The following is a 17047-nucleotide window of genomic DNA, read 5'->3' as shown; positions in this document are numbered from 1 at the left end:
CTTCAATATCCCACTGAGATTCTCGCTGCCACCCAGTCGATTCCAATGCAGAGGGACCCTGTAGGACAGAGTAGCCCCGTCCCTGTGGGTCTCAGCGGCTGTACATCTTCACAGGAGTAGAAAGCCTCATCTGTCCCCTTTGGAGCAGGTCAGTTCAAACTGCTGACTTCATGGTCAGTAGCCCAACCCACATCCCCCTACCCCACCATGCGCCTGTAACCGCAGGCATCCTCCTGATCTCTTCCAGAGGCACGGGCCTCTGCCGAGAACACACTCACACACGAGTGCCCCTGAGCCACCTGCTCCGTCACCTGCTTGGGCCCCCCAGGAGCCTGCAGACTCTCATGCTCATGAGGGCAAGGCCCTGGTCTGTGTGCTGCACCCTGAGGGTTGGATAAATTAGTGTGTCTCAGGTGACTCTCAGCTGTCTGGATGCTAACTCAGCCTGCAGTCAAAGTCATGGACCCCGGAGCACACACAGGTGCACATGGGACACTGATCCTGACCTGCCGTGGGCACTCTCATGGATACCAGGGCACACACAGGTGCACTCACTGCTACTGAGTCCATGCCAACTCCCAATGACCCTACAGGACAGGGTAGAACTGCCCCCTGTGCATTTCTGAGACAGTCACTGTTAATGGGAGCAGAAAGCCCTATCTTTCTGCCACACAGGTGCATGAGGGCCCATAGTCCTGGCTCTGCTGGCTTGCACCCCATTCCAGCCTGATTCCAATCCCCTGGGTCCCCGTACCTGCCAGTGTCTGAAGTCGTGCCTCCACCAAGCAGAGGCACGGAGGGGGTGGACCTTCCCTCTGGATCCTGGGCCAAAGGGAGCCTGGCCTTGTGCCCTCCACAGTGTCATTCCAAGGGACTCGCAGGGCTGTGGAACAAACACCAGGTCAAGGCCTCTGGAACTGACTAGAGTGTCCCCTGCCACTGGCCAATGATGCCACCAGAGAGCCCAGGCCAGGGGCCAGGCTACAGGCTGAGGGAGCTTCCCGAGGCAGGCTGCCTCCGCTGGCAGAAAGTGGACCTGTGGGCGGGGCGGCCGATAGGACCAGAATCGCCTTGGCCATCATGTTTGGTAAAGTGGAGGGTCAGGGCGAAAGACGCAGACCCTCAGCCAGGGAATGGCAGTGGCAGCCGTGATGGGCTCAGGCATAGCAACGGCTGGGACGAAGACTCGGGGCGGGGCAGTGCTGTGTTCAGTTGTGCGTGGAGTGACTGTGAACCAACTGGTCAGTGCCTAATGGCAATAGCTGCCCCTGCCCTTGCGGCCAGGCCTCTGGGCACCATGCTGGTCAGTCCCCACCTCACGTCCACTCTGCGCTTAGGTGACACAGTGCTTCCCCCACCCCCTCCTCCTGGTCCCCCGCTTTAGGCCCTGAATTAAGTGGGCATTCTCTGCAGGACGGCTCTGGGCAGGAGTGGAGGCCTACATGCGCCGGACACCGTTCCAGGCACACTTTGGCCCTCATAGAACCCCCTCTGCCATCCCCCAATAGTCTCAGTTACCTACTTATAAGATGAGAGAAATGAGAACACTCAGCATGCCCCGTGGGAATTGTGAGGGACGGGCAGTAGGCTCAGGAGAGGCAGGCACTGTGGGGAGTGGGCTGGGCGAAGCCTCTTCCTCACCAGCTTCTAGGCCAGGGTCTTTCTCTGGTTTCTGGTCAGGGTGCTCAGACACAGGGTGGGCTGGGGGCTCCTCTGCTCTCTTGCTCCCACACTTTATCTGTCCTTTTGCTTCTTGTCGCCCTGCTTTTCAGTGTTTCTCTCCCACTTTCCGGCCCTATTGTCTCTGCCCTGCTGCACTTGGCTGTGGTTCCCCTCCCGCTCTCCTCTCTCTCCGGCTCCCTCCTGCCTCCTTCCCTTCTCCAACTTTCCTTCCCGATGCTGCCCTCCAGCTAAGGCTGCCACTCAAGCCTCCTTGGCCCCTCTGATCGACCAGCTTGTCTTTCTCTTCCCCACTGACCCTTAAACCCCTTTCTCAGATAGTTCTGCCGAGCTTGAGGGCTCCTGGAGCCAGGGCTTCCCACCTTCCCTGGTGGGCCAGGCTTCCCTGGGCCACGGGGCAGAGCGTGGTTCCCAGCCAAGCTTGCCGGGCCTCCCGATGGTGCTGTGTCTCTCCCAGATGGGGGTTCTGGGATGCCCCCCACCCCGCCAAAGAGAACCCTAGACCAGACTTGGGCACAGGAGGCTCCAGCTGCCTGCCAGCTCAGGGCCTGCAGACACCAGGTCTAACACTGCCATAGTGCTGGCCTCCCAGGAGGAGGGCAATGTCCACTCGGGCTGGCCCGCCCACAGTGCCCCATCGAGAGCAGCCCCTGCCCCCACCCTGTCTGCCCAGGAGAAGGCACCCCTGAGTTTGGTGTGTGGGGCAGGAGCACCTGGCTTTCTCTGCTCCCTGAGAGCTTGGAGGAATTTCCCAAAGCCTCTTAGAGCTGAGTTGCCTCCTGCCTGCCTCCTCTGCTGGGCAGGGCTGAGGGTGGAGGGAGAGGCAGAGGGAGGGGGAGAGGAGGAAGGGAGAGAAAGTTGGCAAGCCGACAGCGGAGCTGTGTCTGCATCCATCGCCCAGGAGGCCCATGGTGTGGTGTGGTGTGGGACGGGCCAAATGGAGGAACGGCCTTCCTCCCTTTGTGCTCCCCCCACTCCCTCCCCCCGCCCCCTGGGCCCTATAAATAGGCCCAGCCTGGGCTGTGGCTCAGCTCTCTGAGGGAGTCCCAGGCAGGCAGGCAGCAGCTTTGAGTCAAGACCCCCTGCCGCCGTCTTCAGCATGGCCAGTGAGTTCAAGAAGAAGCTCTTCTGGAGGGCGGTGGTGGCCGAGTTCCTGGCCATGACCCTCTTCATCTTCATCAGCATCGGGTCTGCCCTGGGTGTCAACTACCAGGTGGTGGGCAACCACACCATGGCCCCCACTCAGGACATCGTGAAGGTGTCGCTGGCCTTCGGGCTGAGCATCGCTACGCTGGCCCAGAGCGTGGGCCACATCAGCGGGGCCCACCTCAACCCGGCCGTCACGCTGGGCCTGCTGCTCAGCTGCCAGATCAGCATCCTCCGGGCTGTCATGTACATCATCGCTCAGTGTGTAGGTGCCATCGTCGCCACCGCCATCCTCTCGGGCATCACCTCCTCGTTGAACACCAACACTCTTGGCCTCAATACGGTGAGCTGGTCCCTGGCACGGGGAGGGGGGACGTTCCAGTCTGGGGAACAGCGGCTCTGGGTTCCACCCCCTCTGCCCATTGCACGTCGGGGACCCTGAGGCTGCTGGAAGCCCTACATGCATCAGCAGTAGTTAGGGCTGGGACTCAGCTGTGCCTCCAGCCTGCTCTCTGCCGGGTCCTGTGGAAAGCTGGCATCTGAGAATAATGGCCTTGCTCATGAACCCCGCTGCGAGCCGTCTGTTGTGGAGAATAAACTTTGGAGGCTGTTAACCTTGCCTCTCCGGGCTGTCAGCTCCCTCCTCCTGCAGCCCTGGGCCCTGGGGAAACGCTGGCCACGGACCCAGCCACCCTGACCCCAGCGGCCCCCTCGGCTGCAGCAGGCCGTCCGTTGGGGCAATACAGCCCCATCGCATGGCACTCCCAGGTCCTGGCACCCCTCGCTGTTCCCCCAAACAAACCACTTCCAAGGAGAAAGCCCTCTACCGCCTCTTCCCCAGGAATGGGACACAGACACGCACCTTTTCTAAGGCAACGTGCACATCATTTTTCCTGGATTACCATGAGGGGTGGGGGCTGAGATGGAGGGCAAGAAGCTGGGAACCCCTCCACCTCCCTCTTTAGGGTCTGTTCCCAGTGTCTGGACACTGTGAAGTGTAAGTGTGTGTGTGTGTGTGTGTGTGCACGTGCGCACATGCACTTGGGCAGGAGTCTCTAAGCTTATGTAAACTGCAGGCACACCTGTGCTGTGAGCACACATCTCTGCCCGTTCTCTTGGGCCCGGGTTTGAGCAGCCTGGTGAGTGTGCGTTGGTGGGTGAGTGTGTCGCACCTCTCCACCCCCATGCCACTGGCTCTCATGCAGTCTGGCTTAGGGTCCGTAATGATAAGCAGATGTCAGTGACTGGGTGGCAGCGACAGAAGAAAATTCTTCCCGGGCCGCTTAGCACAGCTAAGTGGCTGTTGGTGGCAGCCGCCTGGTGCTACAGACCTGGGCTTTTCCAGCCCCTCAGTCAAGTGCAAACTCAGTCCCAACTTGGGCCATGGCAGTGGCACTTTGGCTGGAGAGGGCTGAGTGGGGCGTGGAGGGGAGGGTGGGTGGACCTCTTAAGGGGCCAGAGGGGACAAGTAATCCTGGCAAAGGGGCAGAGAAGTCAGTGCTGGAATTCAACAGAGGACTGAGGCAGGTGGGGACCGGCCGGTCTGGTGGGTGCGGGGACAGCCCTCCTAGGATCCAGCAGAGGGTGTTTATAGCAGCTGTCTGCTTGCCTGCCAGCCAAAGTTCAGGCCCCGGTGACACTGCTGTGGGGAGGCTGGGTGAGTGTCTAGTGCAGAGGGCAGCTGGCATTGCCCAGGAAGAGAGGATTAGCACTTTTGTGCCACTGTGACACCTGGCCCGGACCCCTTGTTGAGCTAACCTCTGCTCAGCCCAAGATTGAAGATTAGCCCTGTGGCTGGAGTTTAGACTTCAGCCAGGGAAGACGTGGCTGTGGTGGGTGGAAGGGCCAAGGCTGGGGAAGGCTACTCTGGGGCCGCAGTCTCTCCAGTCGGGCTCCGGGCTAGGTGATCACAAAGGGCAGGGAGAGATGGGGGTGGGGAGAAGGTCCGCATGGGGGAAGGTGTTGGTTGAGCTTGCCTTGCCCTGGGCTGTCTCCCTCCCCCACCCCCCAGGGACAGCTCCTGGCAGAGGCTCCTCATTCTCTCCTGTGGCCATCCCCAGCAGATACAGCGGGCGAGGGTGGGGCACTTTCTGTGCCATCTGTCTCCGCCCTGCTCTGGTGCCCCATGCCCTTTCTGGCCTCTCTTCTCCAGAGTCAGCTCACACCCATGCTGGGGAATTTTTGTCCACGGGGGTGGGAGGGGCGGGGGGGAAGAAGAGGGGCCATGCAGACAGGCAGGCATCTGGGTCCAAGTCCTGTCTGCTATTAACTTGTTGAGCTGCCCAAGGTGGCGATCTGGGGGGTTGACCGTGTATGTCTCATGACTTCTCTTGGCCCTTCAGGAACTCCCAGCAGACCCACTTGTTTACAGAAGTGGGGGTCTTTCCCAGGAAAGCTGGTCGGAGAGCTTATGAGGGTCTTGGGGGCCCGGCTGCTTTGGGTCAGGAGCTCTATTTCAGAAGCACAGATCCAAGGTCTAGGAGCAGAAATGGCTCCTCCCCTCCATGGCTCCCACTAGACACTGGACCCATGATGGGAAGGGGCCTGGGTTGGCCTGGATGCCTCAAGAGGATCCGAGAGTGGCATGATGCCCAGAAGGGGATACATCTTTCCAGCCACCTCCTTGGGAGGTTCCACAGAGCCTCTAGCCCCAGGCTCTCTCCTGGCCCCAACTTGGCCGGAGTGGGTCATGACATGGAGATTTCCAAGGAAAATAGGGAAAGAAGTGGCAGGAAGTGGTTGGGGTGAGTCAAGGGGTGTCCCCTGAGGACATGGGGGGACAACTTTCTCCTCACTGAGTCAGGACTTGGGATACGCCCTGAAGAGACCATGGCCCCTGTCCAGCCTACAAGGTCCTGGTTAGTTCTCAGAGCCACCTTCCATGCTTGGCCCAGAGAAAGCCTGAGAGACAGGGCTTGGTGCCCAGGCTAAAGCCTTAATATCCTCTGTGGTCCTAGTTCTCTGCTCTGAGATAGAGGTGCCCCAAGAAAAATGGCTGGCCTTGGGAAGGGGCTCAGGCTGGCCAGTAGTGCAGCTGGGTCCTGCAGGGTGCGCGGGTGCTCACTCTGGGATAAGCCAGGTCAGCTCTTCTGCCCAGGGCCAGCTCACAGTTCCAGACAAGATAAGCCTCAGGCACAGCTGCCTGAGATAGGAGGCAGGAGGCAGGTGTGATAAGTTAGGTCTGGGCGGGGTGAGGTGCTAGCTGCTGAGCTTCCTTCAGGGGGACCTAGAAGGTTTCGGGGAGGGGATGAGATGCCAGTGAGCCCTCCAGAGAGGAGCAGGAAGGGGCTTCCGTGCTGGAAGCTGCTGGGTGTGGCAGGTCCTGGGGTTGTGGTCTATAGAGGGGTAAGGACTGGGGATTCCGCCCTTGTCTCTGAGTCATAGTGAGGGCTGGATCCGCTGGCTGGCCCAGAGCTGTGATGTGGGTAGCCTGGGGGTTGCAGCCATTTGGGTGGGCCTAGGGCAGGGGAAGGAGGGGGCCTTTGTTCTCCTGGCTCCCCACGTTTCAGGCCTGACTGCCTGCAGAACACATCCTGTCCAGGCCACCACTTACCCCACCGCAGAGTGAGAAGTCCCTTCTATACGACCAGAGCTTGGGGGTGGGCTGAGGAAAGGGAAGCCCGACCCAGCCTGCCCAGGGAGGGGCTGTGGGGGTGGTGCCACATCTGGGACCTATAATTACTGTTTCCAGCCAGAAGCAGAGGGCACAGAGGGAGGTGGGAGTTTGCGGTGGGGAACATTCTGGTGTAGGAATATTCTGAGGCCACTTTCCACCTTCGAGCCACGAGAGCAGCCTGGTCAGCCCCAGGGCTGCCCCGCTCTCGCTGGCTCCAGCCAGGACATTTTCATCTGAAAGCATGCAGCCTGGCAGGTGCCTCTGTCCCCCTGCACCTCTGGGTCACACCTCGCCATCCCTGTCACCTGTCCTCAGCAGCCGGATGGGCAGGACCCAGGCTTCCTTGCTGGGAGCCCACGAGCAACCCCGTGCACAAGAGAAGGAAACAGCGCCAGCCCCACAGTTGTTCTGACGTTTCAGCCCAGCCTTCCCGTTCCTCTAGCACCCCACCCCACCCCACCCCTGGAAGTGCTTCTACAGACATCCTTGAATTGATTGCCGAAATCCTTCCTCGCAGATGAGACCCTTGGTCCCAGCCTCTCTGAGGGGCATGCGTCCCCCCACCCCCCACCTTGGAAGCACTCTAGCCTGACTTCTCCCCAAGTTTGGGCTCTGAGTCCACTCCCCTGCAGCTTCTGGGCAGGAAAATGCTGTCGCTGGGGGCCGGGGCTGCCAGGGTTTCCCAGCCATGGTCCTTGAGGGTGAGGCGCCTGCCACACTGCCAGGGGAGCTGGAGCAGCCTGATGCCAGGGAGGCAGGAGGCCTGGAGACTGCCTGAGCTAGAATCTGTGCCTGCCCCATTTTACTGGCGAGGAAACTGATGGAGGCTCCCACAGCCTGGAGACCCAGGCTCTGTGCTTTTTTCATGTTCTGTGATTCCAGAATGCACACTCACGCTGCCCATGCATGAACACATGTGCACACGCCGCAGACGTGCACACGTGGGGCACATACAGGGGCTCAGTGGAGCACATCCCTTAGTCCCAGTGGTCCCGCCCAGTTCCAGGACCCCTGAGGGTGGGCAGGCCTCCTCCATAAAGCCTTTCCCTCTCCGTGGTGGGGGCTGAGTGGCCATCCTGGACTGAGGAGATGGAGGGAAGCAGGAAGCCATTGTTTTGTGTATTGTTTCTTGTCGGAAAGATGAAATGGTTTCTGGGAGCAAATAAAGGGCCCTTTGAGACCCACTGCTCTCACTCAGGGTCTCCCCCACTCACCAATCCAGTCAATGTAGGTACCTGTGGGGGTGTGTGACACACAGGGACAATGTTGCACTCAGAAGTACCACCAGGTGCACGGTGCGCAGACACTAACACACAGCTGCAGCCACCAGGGATTCAAGCCACACAGAGACCCCCCAACAGAGCACACAGAGACCCCTGGAATACTGCACAGAAACCACCAACATACCACAGAGACCCCAACATTCTACAGAGATCCCCTGATATCCCTCATAGAAAGTCCTAACATAGCACACAGAGACCCCCAACATACCACACCGAGGCCCTGAATGAACCACACAGATACGACTACCATACCACACAGAGACCCCTACCATATCAGCCAGGGACTACCCCACCCCACCCCCAGCATACTACACAGAAGCTCGCTGAGAGGTCTCTTGGGAAGACACAGGAGCAATGTCCAGTGTCACAGCGTTTCTCTGAGATGCTTTGGGCCGATACATGGTAACCAACAAGACCCACAAACAAGCACAAAGACAAACCCACCCCGCCGAGTCGTCTCTGTCTCCCATGAGGCCTGCCACCCTGCATAGGGTTTCTGAGACAAGGAGTCTTCATGGCAGACAGCCTCATCTTTCTCCTGTAATGCACGAAGTTTGTCTAAATGGAATGTATATTCTCTAAACTGGGGTTCGACATACTTTCCTTACCTCAACCTTCTTTATTCATTATGTGGCTCAAATCCTCCTTGTTTATATTAGGGATCTATCTATATTTTTTCTGCTTCATTCTACCCATTTCTGAGAGGTGGCCATTAACATCCTGTCTTCTGGAAGCAGATTGATCCGATTCTCTTTATAACCCTGATGATGTTCTTATCACTTATTTTAGGATATGTTGTTCAGTGCATATAGGTGGAAAATTTTTATAGTTCTTTAACAGATTTCTTATTTCTTTATTGTATGATTAAGCTTCCTAAAGGATTCTGAAAACTGACAATAAATATATACCTGGTCCTTAGTGGCTGTGCACACATGAGGACACAGTCCTGAGCCAGGAGCACCACACACAAAGCCGTGGATACTCAGAGCCACGTGCACAGAGGAATTAATTAGCTATGGCATGGCCTTCTGAGGCTGCCCCATGGTTCAATGCCGAGTCTGGAAAGGCTGAGTTTCCCTGTTCTTGGAGAGCAGATGCTCAGAGCCTCAGCCAGGCCTGCTTCTGGAGCCTGCTGCTCCCAAGGCTTTGGGGCACCAGCCTTCTTCCCAGGTCAAGTCAAGGGCCTTGAGCCTTGGAAGCTGCCCTGTTCAGCCTACTTATGGGCAGCTTGGGGGCCTTGGGACCCATTGCCAGGAGAGGTCAACCCTGGGCTCTGCTGGAGCTGGGACATGCTGGCAGCCAGAGAGTCAGAGTCGGCCAGTGGCAAATCCCAACTGGGAACAGCCAGGTCCCTTGGCTGGCCAATCGGTAGGTGGGGCCCTGGCCTGAGAGTGTAGGGCGGCACAGACCCTGGGGGAGGAGGGTTCAGGACAAGCTGCATTCCTCCCCTAGTCTTGGCCTCCCCACAAGTCATTTCCTCAAGCCCTCTGAGCAGAGGGTGGTTGAGCTGGCCCCAGGTACAGAGTAGTCCAGCCCTGGGCTCAGAGTCATTTTCCTCCAGAGGCTGCCTCTAGAGAGGGTGGGGTTCTAGAAAAACAGTCTCCTCGGCCACTTCCCCAGGAGCCCTGGTGGCATTGTGGTTATATGTTAGGCTGCTAACCTCAAGGCCAGCAGTTCCAAGCCACCCGCCGCTCCTCAGGAGAAAGGACTGTCTATCCCCATCAAGCGTTACAGTCTCAGAAATTCACATAGGCCGGTCTACTCTGTCCGATAGGGTCATGGTCTCAACTCAATGGCAGGCAGTCAGTCTACTACTTCTGTCATAACGCAGCCGAGCCTCTCCAGAGAGCTCTGGACACAGAGATGGTGAAGGTTCCCCCTGCCGTCAGCGAGGATGTGGGACTAGGGCCCCACCTACGGGGCAGGTAGATTGAGGACAAATAAACCTGTATTGGAAGAGGTACACACAGAGTGCTCCTTAGAGGCAAGGATGGTGGGACTTCATCTGACTTACTTGGGGCATGTTGTCAGGAGAGACCAGCCCTTGGAGAATGACATCCTGTTTGGTGAAGTTAAGGGGCAGCATACAAGAGGAAGGCTCTCAATGGGATGGACTGACCCAGTGGCTGCAACAGTGGACGCAGGCACAGGAGCAATTGTGAGAGTGGCCCAGGACCGGGCAGTGCTCATTCCACTGTGCATAGAGAGTCGCTGTGGGTGGAAACAGACTCAATGCTACCTAACTACAAAGACAACCACAAAGACCCCAAGGGGGGCCTTAGAACTGGTGGGTCTAAACTGAGCAAACAGAGAGCGCCCCGTCTTTCCGAGGCTTCAGATTATGAGTGAGTGTTAGCTTTGGTTTACAACTGTATTCAACAAATCTCTTTTGCCTTTAAGCACGTAAGCTCTGGGGCAAGCCAAAGATACCTGGGCCTGCACACTGCCCCTGAATCCCCTGCTCCTATAGCCAGGGATCGCCGCTGGGATTGGCTCAGTTGAAGCTGGAGCTCATATTGAATGCATTATTTGGAGCTATCTACCTGCTCTTTCCTGGACACTAAATTTCCCCATACTTTTGACTGCACACCCTTCCCCATTCTGGACCCTCCGTTTTTTTTTTTTTCATAAGAGAATGCACGTGTTTTTGGTGCTAATGAACACAGGTCAGTCGCTGCTGAAGCAATCAGGGAGGGCTTCTTGATGGCAGTGGCGTTGGATAGGGAGTGTCAACCTAGCAGAGTGTCAACCCTGCCCAGGGGGCAGGGCTCCAGGCCTGGTATCACACCCCTCTGCTCTGCTCGCTCTGTGTGGAAAGCTGTGCCTCTGGGTAGATTTTGGGTCTCAAACCCGAAACCTTCCAGAAGGAGATGAGCTCACAGATGTGGCAGAGGTGGGGTGGGTGGGGCTGCCTTGGTGGAGGAGGAGCTTACTCTGTTAAGGTCTGGTTCTGGACAGCCACCAGCCAGCCATTCGGTGTACGCTGGGGATCAGAGAGACAGGAGGAGGAGCCAAGAGCTTCCTGGGGACTCAGGCACACCAAGGAGCAGACCTGTTCCCCTCCTCCCTCCAGTTCCTAGCTCCACCTTTGTGAAGGTACCCCAGCTTCAGACAGCTGCCCGCAGCACCCTTAGTCACCCTCCCTTTCGGCGTCCCACCCCTGCACTACCCATCACCGCTGCAGGATTTATTCTGTCCTTCTGCCCTCAACCTGCAACCGCGCCCCCTGCCCCCACACACACACCATGCACACACATCCTGGAGGTGTAAAGGGGAAAGAATAAGCAACAGAGCAGCGCAGCCCTGCCCAGAAGCCCTGGGACATTGCGGTGACCATTGAGCCTGCCTAACTTCTCTAGAGAGTAAGCAGAGGAGAGTAGACCCGTTTTATAGGTGGCAAAACTGAGGACCAGAGAGAGGACAACATCTGCCGGTGACAGCAGAACTGGCAAGGGGAGGTCAGGACCTGAACTCAAGGCTCCCGCCACTGTGACCTTGGCCTAGGGGTCAGAGGAAAATGACCCAGTGAATCTACTGAGCCAGGGACACAGCTCTTGGGTCGGCCAGCCGAGGCCAAAGAACTAGGGCTTCGAGACAGGGGAGGGATGTGAGTCATGTTCCCAGCAGCCCAGGACTGCTGATAAAGGCGGGAAGAGAATTGTTTGTGAGATGACCCCAGGGAGGGACCAGGAAACCCTTGGAGGGGTGGTGGCAGGCAACCCCCTAGGATCTTGCCAAATGCCCTAGATCTTAGTGCAGCCTCCTGCCCTCAGGTGAGAGGTGAGCCATCCAGCCAAGGCTAGGCAGCTCTGTCTATGCTGACCCTGTCTGGAGGAGGGCAGCCTAGGTGGCCACATCCTGGCATCTTTGAAAGTGAGCCTGTGCCAGGCTGGCCCAACTCCCCTCTAGGGTTAGCATACCTGACCCTGGGACCCACACATAGAAGTGGGTGCAGGTTCCCTGAGACAGGTCCTGGTGCGGCTGCAGGAGGATGCTCTGTGATCTCACCATTCCCTTCTTTTTCCATGAGTCATGTTTCTAAAAGTGACTCAGGACGTGCTAGCCAGACGGTGGGGCCTATGTGGCTAGAGAGAGGACGGAGCCTTCGGACAGGAGGGAGGGAGAGAAGGGGAGACTGGGAGGACTGTGTCAAGAACGGAAGGTGGGGGAACCAGAGACACATCACTGCCATAGAGTGGATGTCGACCACTCATAGTGACCCTAGAGGACAGGGTAAAACTGCCCCTGTGGGTTTTCAAGACTGCAACTGTTTTATATGAAAAAAATCATTTTATTGGGGGCTCTTACAGCTGTTATCACAATCCGTACATACATCCATTGTTTCCATCAGAATTTTCAAAACATTTCCTTCCTATTTCAGCCCTTGGTATCGGTTCATTTCCCACCCTCCCCCCAACCCCTCCTCCCTCATGAACCCTTGACACTATAAAAAAATTTTTTTCCATGTCTTTATGAGAGTAGAAAGTCTGGTCTTTCTCCCAGAGGCTGGGGGGAAAAGGAGACCCAGCAGGGAGCCCCCTACAGAAAGCTGGGGCACAGCTAGATGCACACCCAGTCTTGGGCTCCGGGGTGCTTATAAGTAGTAAGTGACGAGGGGGTGGCTGGCAGAGGTGCTAGGTTTACTGCCTTGAAGCAGTCCCAGCTGTACCCTTCGCACATTTGAAGTTCTTTCCACCCACGAGCCGGTTGCCCCCGGGCACCCTGGCCTGAAGGGGAAAGTCCCCATCACACACCTGAGCTCTCAGATGGGTCAGGGTCTCTCCGCCCCTCCCCCACCCGCACTAGGGGTGGAGCTTCAACAACAGGTGGGGCGAGAGGATCAGGCCTGAGCTCCACTGCTCTATGCAGTGCTGGGATCAGATCGCAACTAGGTGCTGCAACAAGGTCCCAGCCACCCTGCTCACTGGGCTGCCTCTGTCCCTGCAGCTGGCGAGTGGAGTGAACCCTGGCCAGGGCCTGGGCATTGAGATCATCGGCACGCTGCAGCTGGTGCTGTGTGTCCTGGCCACCACTGACCGCCGTCGCCGCGACCTCGCAGGCTCCGGGCCCCTGGCCATCGGCCTCTCGGTGGCACTAGGGCACTTGCTGGCGGTGAGTGGGGAACCTTCCCAGGTGTGGGAGTAGGGGCGGAGCGGATCTCCAGGTGGGCAGAGAGGGGATGGGACGCCAGAGGAAGCTCCTACCAGAGGGTGGCAGGTCAGTTCCATGGGACTGGGGGAATGGGGCCCTGCTCTGGACGGTGTCAAGGTATCAATGTCAAGGTTTATGCTTTGTCTTCTCTCCTCTATCCCACCCCCTACCACACCTTCTTTCTGCTCCTTTCTGGATTCTCCCTGCCTCTTGCTCTCTGGTCACCCCTCTCTTCCTGTCTCTACCCCATTCCTCGGTTTCATTTCCTGCTCGCCATCGCTTCGGGCCTCCCCCCTGCTCTCTCCTGCGCCCCTGGCTCTGTGGCTCCTCCCCACCTACCTTGCCCCTCACAGATCGACTACACTGGCTGTGGCATCAACCCCGCTCGCTCCTTCGGCTCTGCAGTGATCACCAACAACTTCATGGATCACTGGGTAGGTGGTGGTGGTAGGTTACCCAGAGGAGGGGTGGGAGGTGGGGGGTGCGGGAGGTTTTCCAGCACACAGGCAGCCTGATGTGTCCAGCAGCCACCCTTCCCCACTGGGGCCCTTGGGAGGAACCTGGGCGCTGTGACGGAGGGCAGGGAAGCACGTGGGGTCAGGTCACACACCCAGGCTGGTTCCAGTGACCACACATTCCCGCAGCATCTCTCCTGGCTCTGCTACACTCCAGAGCAGGTGGCTCCCTCCCTCCCAGCCTCTGTTTGCTGGGCCCGTTGGTGGGACTGTGGGACTCATGGGGCTGTGGGGCCAGGAGAGGGGCCAGGACGGTCAACAGAGCTGAGCACGGAGCAAACACTCAGTGCTCAGTATTTCAGTTGTTGGTGTGGATGTTATTTTGCTCCAGGTCAATCTTTTTTTCAAATAAATTGTGTTGCCAATAATAATATCACTAGAAAAGCACACACACATACAACATCACTAACAAACCATGTCTGACCCTCCCTAAGCTGGGGTGGGCAGTGGCTAGCCTCAATCAGAACAGGTGGTACTGACCTGGTCAGGGTCCCTGTGCTGGGCCACCCAGAACCAGGGAGATGCTCCTGATCACAGCTATGGCCTGGGGCCAGTTCTGGGGCATCTGAGATTGGCACGCACCACTGCCTCCTCCCCCTGGAGGGTAGATGCCCTGTGGTTGGAGGCCCCGTGATCCTCCCTCTAAGCCCACTGCCTCCATTTTACCACCGTTTGCTTCTTCCTTCGGACTTGGAGTGACCTCACGCACATGTGAGCTGAACTGAGCCCCATAGAGTTGACCTTGGCCGGTCCCCTTTCAAAGCCGTCTCTGCGCAGAATTCATCTGCTTTTGATGAGCGGCCATACACATTACCCATCTGCCCCATTGCCACAGCGCCAGTACCCCACCCGCAGAGCGCCGTTTTGGGGCTCAGTGTCGCCCCTCTCTTGACCAGGCCTTGCCAAGAGGAGGTCAGGGAGAACCCCTGAGGGTGGCCAGGCGAGGGGCAGGAATCTTTCCAGGGCAGGCCAGTCCTGATGTCCTCTTTGCTTCCAGATCTTCTGGGTGGGGCCGTTCATCGGGGCCGCGCTGGCCGTGCTGATTTACGACTTCATCCTGGCCCCGCGCAGCGGTGACCTCATGGACCGCGTCAAGGTGTGGACCAGCGGCCAGGTGGAGGAGTATGACCTGGATGCTGACGACATCAACTCCCGGGTGGAGATGAAGCCCAAATAGAGGAGGGCGCTGCCCGGGCATCCACTGTGGGGGCGGGGGCGGGGTGGGGCGGAGGGTGGGGAGGGGTGAACCATATCGTAGGCACTCTGACAAGCTGGCCCAAGTCACTCCCCAAAGATCTTGCCAGACCTTCAGGGTCAAGCATTTGGGGGTGTTCCTGTCACTTTCTTTCTCTTTCTCTGTTTCCTGGCCTCGGGGCTTCCTGGGGACCCGGATGTAGCCATCATCCACTCCTTCCAAGTTCATGGAGGAGGGGGAGAGAGAGGGACCCGCCTGCTAAGTTGGCCCCTCGGGGTGTGATGGGAGGTATGCCAGAAAGTCCCCCCTCATCCCAAAGTTGCTCACGAGCTCACCTGCCACAGGGGCCTGGGCTTCCACCCTGGTTGCCTTAAACCTTTGGGGGCAAGGGCCTCCTTCTCCCAGGATGCATCCTGGGGGTGTTTTGATGGCAGAGAACTTAAGCCAGGAGGTCGGGGGGCCCAAAGTGCAGACAATCTTCCGCCTTCCCACTCAGCTTGCTCCTAGATCCATGCCCTTGGGCTCTCCCTTATCAGGAGGCCTCTGTGACCCCATCCATACAATGGGTCCATCAAGGAGGGCTATGTGGTTCTGAGACCTGCCTCTAGGTTTCTGCAGACATATACACACCATGAGTTCTAGAAGAGCCAGTCTAGACCAGTGCCGCTGCTTCACATATGTACACATATGTGACACACATACATGGCTAGGTCCTGAATGGCTGTACCAGACCACGGAGGCCATGTAGATGGTGAAGAAGGAGAACCTAGTTTCCAGCTGGTCTTGCTCACCTATGGGTGCACCATGATCTTGGTTCTCCTCTCGCCAGCACCAAGCCTGGCTCCATTACACCTGTGGGGTGTGTATAGGAAAGGCTAGTGGCTGTCTGCAGCCCTGAACCTGAGGATGGAATGGCCCCAATGAAGAGCGGCCCACAGAGGCCGATGTCCTCACTGGGAACAGAGCGAGAGAATCCCGAAGTCACAGGTGATTCCAAGGGGAAGTTGGAGGCTTTGGGGGAGTGTGTAGCCTGCACTGGTGCCCTGTGTGATGCCAGCCCCAGCCTTTCCCTCCTGACCCACCGGGAGGGGCTATCAGGCTTGACCTGATGACAGTGTCTACTGGTACGGCCCAAGGACAGTTTAGGGCTCCGAGTTGGCTCTGGGGCTTGGATGCATCAGTTCAGCTCTCTCTACCAGTCCGTTCATTTCCACCAGGGCCAATGCAGTTGGACCACCTGTGACTCAAGCCATGCTAGGAAGGAGAGCCAGGAGACGCAATTGACCAGGAAGCCCTTAACAGGCACCAACACAGCATGACAGCTGCACACTCCTCTCCACTACACAGCAAGGGCGAGTAGCCCTCTTAACAGATAAGGAAACTGAGGCTCAAGGTTCTACAGCTAGATAATGATGCAGCCTGGTCTAGTGGCCGAGACATGCCTGGCTACTCACTGGACTGTGACATGGACGAGACTCCTTCCCAGCTTCTAGGTTTCTGCCTCAGCAAAGGACCAAGGCCAGAGGAGGGGACAGGGTGTGAAAACTGCTCTCTTCCTGGTTCTGCCCGCTGCGGGCAGGATCCTGCATCTGTCTGCTCTGCATATATGTCTCTCTGGAATTGAAATTTCATTCTCTGATAAGGAAATAAAAGAAAATGACTTGTAAGGTCCCCAGGCTTCGTGTCATTTATTTTCTCCATGCCGTTCCCACATGGACGTCCCTGGAGCTGAGAGGAGATTGGATCTTCTCAGTCCAAGGGACTCAGTCTGATGGGAGCCATTGCCTGTCACATCCCACAAGTCTTGAGCCATCAGAGCTTCCATCTGAGGGGAGGCACAGTCCTGCCCACATAACCCCAATCAGGGATGCTCCTTGGACCCGGTGGTGACATACTCTTGGGGCATGTGGGGTTGGTAGGAGCTCTGATCCCTTTAAATGGGGCAATGGGGAGCCCTTTTGGATTCCAGAGTACTAAAGTAATGGGGAAAAGGAGGACTGAAGTCTAATAGGTCCAGAGAATTCCAAAGACCTTCCAGAGCATCCTCCTTGCTTTAGTCATACTTCCCGGTGCCACTCAGTACCCACCCTTGGCACTGGAGCCTGCAGGGGGCCCCAGAGCTCAGTCTTGCAGAGGAGAAGGACTTGCCCACTGGGGTCCACAGGATGCCCTGGGTTAGGTGGCCTCGAAGGGGGCAATCCACTTTGACCTGAGGGGATCAACAAGGCTTCCCAGGGGCAACCGTGCTTAGTTGGGTGGTAAGAGAGGAGGAGCAAAGTCACTCACTGGATCTTAACCTTGAGGACCTCAGGGGCTCCCTGAATCCTGACATCACATGCCACATCCCAGGAGGATGCCCATTTCTCTGGTGGCTCCAGCTTTCTTCAGACTCCCAAGGACCCAGCCTAGGCAGAGAGAACCCAAGAGCAGAGATCAGAATGGATAGGACTGTGCGGCAGAA

General features: G+C 57.6%; 1 protein-coding gene across 2 annotated transcripts; it reads left to right on the top strand.

Annotated features, from left to right (window-relative positions):
• Nucleotides 1–2703: 2703 nt before the first annotated feature.
• Nucleotides 2704–16248, top strand: AQP1 (aquaporin 1 (Colton blood group)). Of its 2 annotated transcripts, XM_075558215.1 has the most exons (5): nt 2704–3169; nt 12673–12837; nt 13230–13310; nt 14389–14487; nt 15804–16248. In XM_075558215.1, the coding sequence occupies exons 1-5, from the start codon at nt 2780–2782 to the stop codon at nt 15903–15905; spliced, it is 837 nt and encodes a 278-aa protein (XP_075414330.1). In that variant the 5' UTR covers nt 2704–2779; the 3' UTR covers nt 15906–16248. The 2 variants fall into 2 exon arrangements, with proteins under 2 accessions (XP_075414330.1, XP_075414331.1); XM_075558216.1 differs by having other exon boundaries at nt 14389–16248.
• Nucleotides 16249–17047: the final 799 nt, after the last annotated feature.

Source organism: Tenrec ecaudatus, chromosome 9, assembly GCF_050624435.1.
Source record: "Tenrec ecaudatus isolate mTenEca1 chromosome 9, mTenEca1.hap1, whole genome shotgun sequence".
NCBI classification, from domain to species: domain Eukaryota; kingdom Metazoa; phylum Chordata; class Mammalia; order Afrosoricida; family Tenrecidae; genus Tenrec; species Tenrec ecaudatus.
This window is presented reverse-complemented; position numbering and strand designations above follow the sequence as displayed.